This window comes from Juglans microcarpa x Juglans regia, chromosome 6S, assembly GCF_004785595.1.
Source record: "Juglans microcarpa x Juglans regia isolate MS1-56 chromosome 6S, Jm3101_v1.0, whole genome shotgun sequence".
Lineage (NCBI taxonomy): Eukaryota > Viridiplantae > Streptophyta > Magnoliopsida > Fagales > Juglandaceae > Juglans > Juglans microcarpa x Juglans regia.
Genome location: NC_054605.1, coordinates 13,636,354 through 13,644,250, shown reverse-complemented (window position 1 = coordinate 13,644,250; position 7,897 = coordinate 13,636,354). Strand labels below are relative to the sequence as shown.

General features: G+C 35.2%; 2 protein-coding genes and 1 long non-coding RNA gene across 3 annotated transcripts; all 3 read left to right on the top strand.

Annotated features, from left to right (window-relative positions):
- The first annotated feature begins 1,210 nt into the window (after positions 1-1,210).
- LOC121236949 lies at positions 1,211-2,121 on the top strand. Its single transcript, XR_005934849.1, has 3 exons — positions 1,211-1,256; positions 1,801-1,895; positions 1,990-2,121. It is a non-coding gene; the product is annotated as an uncharacterized LOC121236949 (long non-coding RNA).
- A 356-nt stretch (positions 2,122-2,477) lies between these two features.
- LOC121236948 (cell wall protein TIR4-like) lies at positions 2,478-3,365 on the top strand. The gene is made up of 3 exons (XM_041133474.1): positions 2,478-2,665; positions 2,764-2,940; positions 3,029-3,365. The coding sequence occupies exons 1-3, from the start codon at positions 2,618-2,620 to the stop codon at positions 3,215-3,217; spliced, it is 414 nt and encodes a 137-aa protein (XP_040989408.1). The 5' UTR covers positions 2,478-2,617; the 3' UTR covers positions 3,218-3,365.
- On the top strand, positions 3,262-3,954 carry LOC121236639 (protein FAR1-RELATED SEQUENCE 5-like). Its single transcript, XM_041133075.1, has one exon. The coding sequence runs from the start codon at positions 3,262-3,264 to the stop codon at positions 3,952-3,954; it is 693 nt and encodes a 230-aa protein (XP_040989009.1).
- Positions 3,955-7,897: the final 3,943 nt, after the last annotated feature.

The following is a 7,897-nucleotide window of genomic DNA, read 5'->3' as shown; positions in this document are numbered from 1 at the left end:
TATTACATATTTTTATAGCAAATTCTTATTTTTAAAAATATTTTTCAGATTTTTGCTACAGGGCACACGTGCAATGCACGTGTTTGCCCTTTACTAGTATATATATATATATATATATATATATATATATATATATATATATATCCAATTAATTGTACTAGTATTTGTAAGAGGGATCAGCATGACGACCATGCAATAACTTGAAAAGTCATGAGCCAGAATAATTTTATTAATGATAATTGAACGAAACCGACACTAGACTAGTCCACCATAGAACAAACTGAAGATAAACATATATGTGTGTATATATATATATATATATATATATATATATATATATATATATATATATATATTATAAAGTTAATTAGCTTCGATCCAATATTGTTGAAAGTCAATGGTATTTTCACGTGATCTTGATACTAATAACAACTACATGAATGGTATAAAATATTGATTCTGACTTGTATTTTTTTAATTTGTTAGAGAAATTTCAAGTCTTCTGAGGCGTACGTAGTACTAGTTTTGACAAAGAAATTAGGAAGAATTTAGAGACGATTTGAAATGAGTTAAGATGGTTTGTAAATAATAGAATAAAAGTTAAATCACTTATTATATTTTATGTAAAAATTTAAAAAAGTTGTTTTGAGATTTAAAAAAGTTGAATTGTTTATTATATTTTATGTGAAAATTTAAAAAAATTGTAATAATAAAATGAGATGAATTGAGATGATTTTTAGACCTATATCATCAAAATCATGTTGAGCCTGAATACACACTTCCTAGCTGTAGCTAGAAAAAGAGGTGCAGAGTACTGCTACAGGCAGGCAAAGCATTGTGCCTGCCCGCGGACGACACTGACGTGGCATTTTTTGCCACGTCAGCAATTACATTTATATATAAAAAAAAAGGAAATCGAAATAAAAAATAATAGAAACAGAAGCTGAGAACGTAAACGAGCGGGAGAAATATTTCGTGTAAGCCGTTGATGCCAGTTCGAGAGGAAGGGGAAAACGCCGTGAGTGAATCTACTGTGAGTGAATCTGCCGTGAGTGACCATTTACCGCCGTGAGGGACCATCTGCGTTCCATCTGCCGTCGGGAGAAACAACCTGTGTAAGCTGTCGACGCCAGTTCGAGCGGAAGGGGAAACACCGTGAGTGAACATCTACCGTGAGTCTCCGCCGTGAGTGACCATCTGCCATCTCCAGAAGGGAAAAACACCCAGTTGCTGCAACCCATTTCCATTTGAAATTGGTAATATACATTTCCAGTTGCTACAACTATTAAGTGATTTGTTGTTTGAAAAAAATGGAAAAAATAAATTTATTTTGTTTAGATGTTTCTCTTTTTTAGTCTATTTTTTCTTGTTGATAAGTTTTAATAGAAAATGGCTAGCATTTTCCTGCATCTTGCATCTGAAAGGGAGAATTTTATTTGGGATGAACATTTGCATTCAGTTTGAAAGAGTATACCTAAATTGATTGTAATTTTTTTGTGTCAAAATATACTGAGTGAAAAATATAGGAAAAAGTTGTATATATATAAAAGTGTCCAACTAAATTATTTTTTCTTATTCAAGTATTTATGTAAAGATTTTTCATTTTACTTATATAGTTGTAAAGATTGACTTCTCGTATAGAATAAAATTTTAATTTCAAAAGCGTAGAATAAATTATGATGCTAAGCTAAGTCCTAAAGGCTAAGTCCTAAAGGGATATCTTGACTTCTGGTTGCTATGTGTAATAGGAAGAAAAAATGTTTTTGCCATATTGAAAGTCATTTCAATATAATATTGTAGGTATGTGCATCTTGATTTTATTATTGAGATAGGTGGAGAAAGAGAAAGAAGATGGATCCCGCATAACAGTTCCTATCACCAATCCATCAACCCAGGTATTGTAAACCTCTTTTAACAGTTGGCGTGTGTTTATTTTATGTGTAGTCATTGTCGACTTGGGTTGATTAACATTATGTTGCTATATGTTAGGACAACATATCAAGACCACTGTATCCAACTTTTTCAAATTACATGCCAAGTTACTATAGTCCAGTGCCTCATGCTTGGTTACCACCTTTTGTGCCTCCTCCAAGTGCCAGCCCATATCCATGGAGCAATCAGGTGATCGTTAGATGGTAAAGTAGTTCGTGTGCTTTATTTTATGAATTTGAATATTTGATCTAATTATTTATTTTTAATTTTTGTTGGAATTCTACAGCAACACCCATGGAGCTCTAATGCCGCTGCCACCTCAAGTACTACTGTCCTAAGTAGTACCGCTACCTTGTATAGTTCTCCCGTACCAATGATGGGACCTCCTCCAAGCACTTATCCATATCCATGGAGCAACCAGGTGATCATTTCTTGGAATATTTATTATAGTTAGTGTGCTTTAATTTTCTGAACTTGAATATTTCGTCTAATTATTTATGTTTAAATTTTTTCTGGAAAACTACAACAATACCCATGGAACTCTACCTCCGCTGCCGCGTCAAGTATTACTGCCTTGAGTAGCCTGGGTGTCGCGTCAAGTAGTGCTGTCTTGAGTAGTTCCGGTGCTGCATCAAGTATTGCTGCCTTGAGTAGTTCTGCTGCCTTGTATAGTTCCGTTATACCAATGATGAGACCTCCTCCAACTGCCTACCCATATCCATGGAGCAACCAGGTGATCATTTTGTAGAGTATGCCTTTTGTAGTTAATGTTGTACTTGAATATTTGGTCTAACTACTTATGTTTACCACATACTTTTTGGAAAACTGCAGCAACATCCATGGATCTCTACTTCCGCTCCCACATCTAGTTCCGCAAGTAGTGTCAGCTCTAGTGTAGCTGCCAGTTCTAGTGTACAAACCAGCGCTAGTGTCGCTGCTAGCTCTTATTCGGCTTTACCAGCATTCGTTCCTCCAACTTCTACCAACCCATATCCATGTGCCAGTGAGGTGATGTCTTGGATTCTCCACATGCAGTGTCTTTTACATTATTCAGAACATATGTTTTCATGCCATACTTTTTTCTACTAATTTACAGGAAAATAAAGTGCAGCAAAGTAACTTTGTTGAAGAAATTAGTGAGACCACATCAGACTCAATAGAAGTTGAAGCGCAGTCTACTGCCTTTGTGGGTAATACAGTTGATACGAACGAGGCTGACACTGATGGGGTGATATCACTGAGGAGCCAAAGCCAGGGTTGTGTTTTGAGTCGGAGACTGAGTTGATGAATTATTATAAACATTACGGAAAGCAATGTGGTTTTCCGGTAATGACACAAAGGAGTAAAAGAGAGAAAGATGGGACTATGAAATATGTCATTGTGGAATGTGCTCGGGGTGGCAAGGCACGGAATAGGTCGTCAAACGTCTTCAAGCCTCGGCCAACAAACAAGACAGACTGTAAGGTAAGGATGAATGTCATATTAAAGGATGAGAAGCTGTGTGTGACATCCGTATTTAACACACACAATCATGGGCTCAGTCCAAGAAAATTCAGGTTTTTCAGATGTAACAGAGAAGTTAATGAGTCTGTTAGGAGGGTGTTGGATACTAATGATGAGGCTGGCATACGGATGAATAAGAGTTTCCATGCTCTTGTGACTGAAGCGGGTGGGTTTGAGAACGTACCATTTGGAGAAAAAGATTGTCATAACTATATTGACAAGGCACGACACCTGCGTCTTGGTAAAGGTGGTGCTCAAGCGCTGTTTGAGTATTTTAGAAGGATGCAATACAAGAATGATGATTTTTTCAGCCTCATGGAATTAGACGATGATGATAGACTGAAAAGTGTGTTTTGGGCAGACGCCCGTAGTAAAGAGGCATACAACTACTTTGGAGATGTGGTAACATTCGATACCACATACTTGACAAATAGGTATGGAATGCCATTTGCACCTTTTGTGGGTGTAAACCATCATGGACAGTCAATCCTTTTTGGGTGCAGGCCTTATTTCAAGTGAGGATACATAATCGTTTGTTTGATTATTTAAAACTTGGCTTGATTACATGGATGGAAAAGCGCCGAATGCTATTATTACAGATCAAGATCGCGCAATGAAAAATGTGATCGCCATTGTCTTTCCCAACACGCGGCATAGGTATTGCTTGTGGCACATATTGCGAAAGGTGCCTGAGAAACTTGGTTCCCATGCTCAATACAAATATGGCCTAAAAACTAAGTTGCTATCTTGTGTCTATGACTCTCTTACAATCGAGGAGTTTGAGAATTCTTGGAACAGCCTCAAGGATACTTTCAACTTACATGAAAATGCATGGTTGCAAAGCTTATATGCGGAAAGAGAGTTTTGGGTGCCGGTATATTTAAAGAAATCATTTTGGGCTGAAATGAGTACAACTCAACGCAGTGAGAGTATGAATGCTTTCTTCGATGGCTACGTGCATGCCAGGACAAACCTTAACTATTTGTGGAGAGATAGGCATGGCAGATATGATAATTGAATCACAGAACTACTCAATTATTTGTTGCAAATGAGGGAGAAGGAAGCCAATGAGGTTAATTTTTCCCAGAAAGGTAAAGGTTGGGCAATCAGTTGGAAGAACAGAGTCTCACTCATATGCCTTGATAGGTTTTAATCCATGAGAAGAAGGAAAAGGAGACCTAGTGGAATCCCAAGGACAGAACAATGAAAAGAAAAAAGATGCAAGCATCAAAGCATTTTAACACCATGTTTTTTTTTTTTTTTTTTTCTATTCATCACTTCTATATAGGTATTCATGGTTCCAACAGATACCTATTGTCTGGCGTTCAATCTGAGCCTCTAGCCAATGATGTTCGAACTGAATGTTGTAAAGAGCTTCCTCCTACTTCGATATATGTTCTAACAAATAAAGGGTTCAAATGCTCTGCAGATATTACAAAGCCAGCAAGTCAGAATTCATAATTCAAAGGGCATGATGACAAATACCAAAACAATGATTAAGAATGGTTCACCGTCATTGGCATGCTGATCATGGTATGTATAATGGCTAACATGAACATCAAAGTCTATTGTTTCATGATAGGGAGATTTGTTAGTAAAGCAGAAATGGTGGAGTCCCTTGGTAGTCACAAACTCAAACTTCTCACTTATCTTGTCACGAAAATCATGAATATGACCACCAGAAGGTCCTTTAACCTGAAAATTTCAACACATAATAGGATCAATGGAGGTTTTCACACCAACAAACAGGACTTGAAAAAAGTGGACTCATGGGCTAACACCCCTTTTGAAAAACATCACACTGTTAGGACTAAAAATAATCTACAACAAAGCCATGAGATCGATGGTTTCATGTTCCAAGAGAATTGGTTCATGTGCATTAATGAAAATTCTTTAAAGAAAATATATGTAGAAGAGGTAACATTATGGCATGGCAAAAAAATTCAAGAACTTGAAAAAAGCAACAAAGCCAAACGTGGAGCTTACCATGAATGTAGCATATTCAGCTATGAAAAGTTCAAAACCATTTTATAGTCAACACTTTTCACACCCATTAATAATTTCATCAATTCTTAAGTATGGTTCCCACCTTATATCTAATGGATCTAGAAAAATCTCATCATCCTCAATGAATGTTTTCCCACACCCCTCTTCTGAAGGACCCATTGACCCACACCTTTTTTCCATCACCAATTACCACCAACAGCACAAAGCCTCTCTCTATTGCATAATGCCACAACCATTTAGATGACATTTAGGCATGTCTTACAAGCCACCCCCAATGTGCGACGCCGAGGAAGAAAATTCCTTAATTCTGGAAAAGTAAATCAATCTTTGCAATATTGAGTATAAGTATTATTTCAAATTATGCACTCCCACACAAAGATAGTGCTATCAGAAGCAAAATCAACAAAAAAAACCAAAACAGAAAATATATCAGAAACCCATACCAGGATTAATGAATTTTCTTCCTTGGCGTCGCACGGCTCTCTTAGGGCTAGGTTTAGGTTTGGGAGAGAAATCGGGCAGGGGAGAGATTCCTGGAAGGAGAAACGAAGAGAAACAAAGAACAAATCAAGAAACCAATAGAAACCAAGAGAAACGAACCTGCAAATCGAGTGAATCCGCTGCCGATCGAGTGAATCCGGAGAGAAACGAAGGAGCAGAGAGCTCTTGGGAGGGAGAACCAAATTTCATCAAAAGTGTAAAACGGTGTGTTTTTTGGGTCGAAGGCTGGCATAACAGTGGACTCAAAACACACCGTTTTATTTATTACAAAACGGTACGTTTTGAGTCCATGTAGGAAGTCGTCCGCGGGGAGGCCCGGTTCATGCCTCACTTTAGCATTTTTCGACAAGAAAATGTAGATAGCAGAATGCCCAAAACATATAATGAGTATCATTTTCCTTTGTGTGATTCATTTTTTAAATGCAACGCATGCATATAGTGATACATGTATTAAATTTGAAAAATTCCAAAATCCTTTACACTATTTTAAAATATATGATTTTATTTTTTTATTCTCATATTTTATATTTCATATTTTATAATTTGTAAAATATGAAGTATAAAGATAAAAAAGTAAATTACTTATTTTTAAGTGATGTACAGAAATATAGAGCTCCTGTGTAGCACATACTATTAAATTTTCCATTCATTAGTCTTGTATATAGTCTTAACTCTAGAGATTGGAATCATTTGTAACGACCCAATATAAGTTCGGATTACATAAACTCATATATGTAATTCGAGCTTATATTTTTAAATGATTAATTAATTGTATAATTAGGGTTGTTTTCTTTTTATCAAATAATTAGAGTCATCTTGGATAATGTGAGATTCCAATTATTTTGAAGAATTTTCAGATGACTGGTAACAATTGAAGGGGATGTTTGGAAACAAGTTCTATCTCATCTCATTTTTTTTTTCAAATATCATTTAAATACGAACACTTTCAAATAAAAATAATTTAATTTTTTAAATTAAATAAAAATTATATTTTAATAATATTTTAACTTTATAATTTTTTTATTTAAGATTTTCTCTCTTCTTTCCCAAAACTCAATAAATAGTTAACTCAAACTATCTCGCTCTATTCACAAATTATTTTACTTCTATTTATAAAATTTTCATCATATTTCATTCTCAAACATCCTTTAATGTTTTTTTTCTTCCTTTTAATGAAACGAAAGTATAAGACTAGATAAAAAAGAAAAAGAATTATGGCTTGAACTTCCCATGAAAGCCCATCCAAATCTACCCGCGTTCAGCCACACTGGAAGCGTTTAGCCAGCACGAGCCCACTAACAACTGGACTATGGGCCGCCTAATCCAAGCCCACGTTTCTCCTGGGCACGGTTTGGGATTAGCCGTTTGGTTGGCAAGAGCACAAAAAGTTGGAACTCCAAATATGCAAACCACTAATTGGATATTGCAGGGGTTTGCATGGTGTAGTCTCAACTTATCACGACATGTAAGGGTGTAACGGGTTTAATTCGGTCTAATTTTGAATAAATTTTAAAACTAAATTGAGAAATACTGGTTTTGAAAATGTAAGAATTGATACAGATCGGTTCATCACTAAAATTGAAACTATCAATTTTTTTAATTTCAGTCCGGTCTGATTTTTTTAGTTTTGGTACAATCCAATTAATATTAATAACTTAATATTAATAATAATGTTTAAAATTAAAAGTTCATATTATATTAATTAGCATATAAAATATAATATAAAAATTTATATAAAAAATATTTTATATATAATATACAAAATAAAAAATATTTATATTTCAGTCCAGTTCGATTCAAACTGATTTTCAAAACGTGAAAATAGGGACTTAACCGATTTCGATTTTTAAGAACTGGAACAAGACCGAACTGGTTACAAACCAAATTGAACCCACTAGTTTTGTCAAGTTCAACAGGTTTTTCAGTTTTATTTCAACCCTAACAGCATGTCATG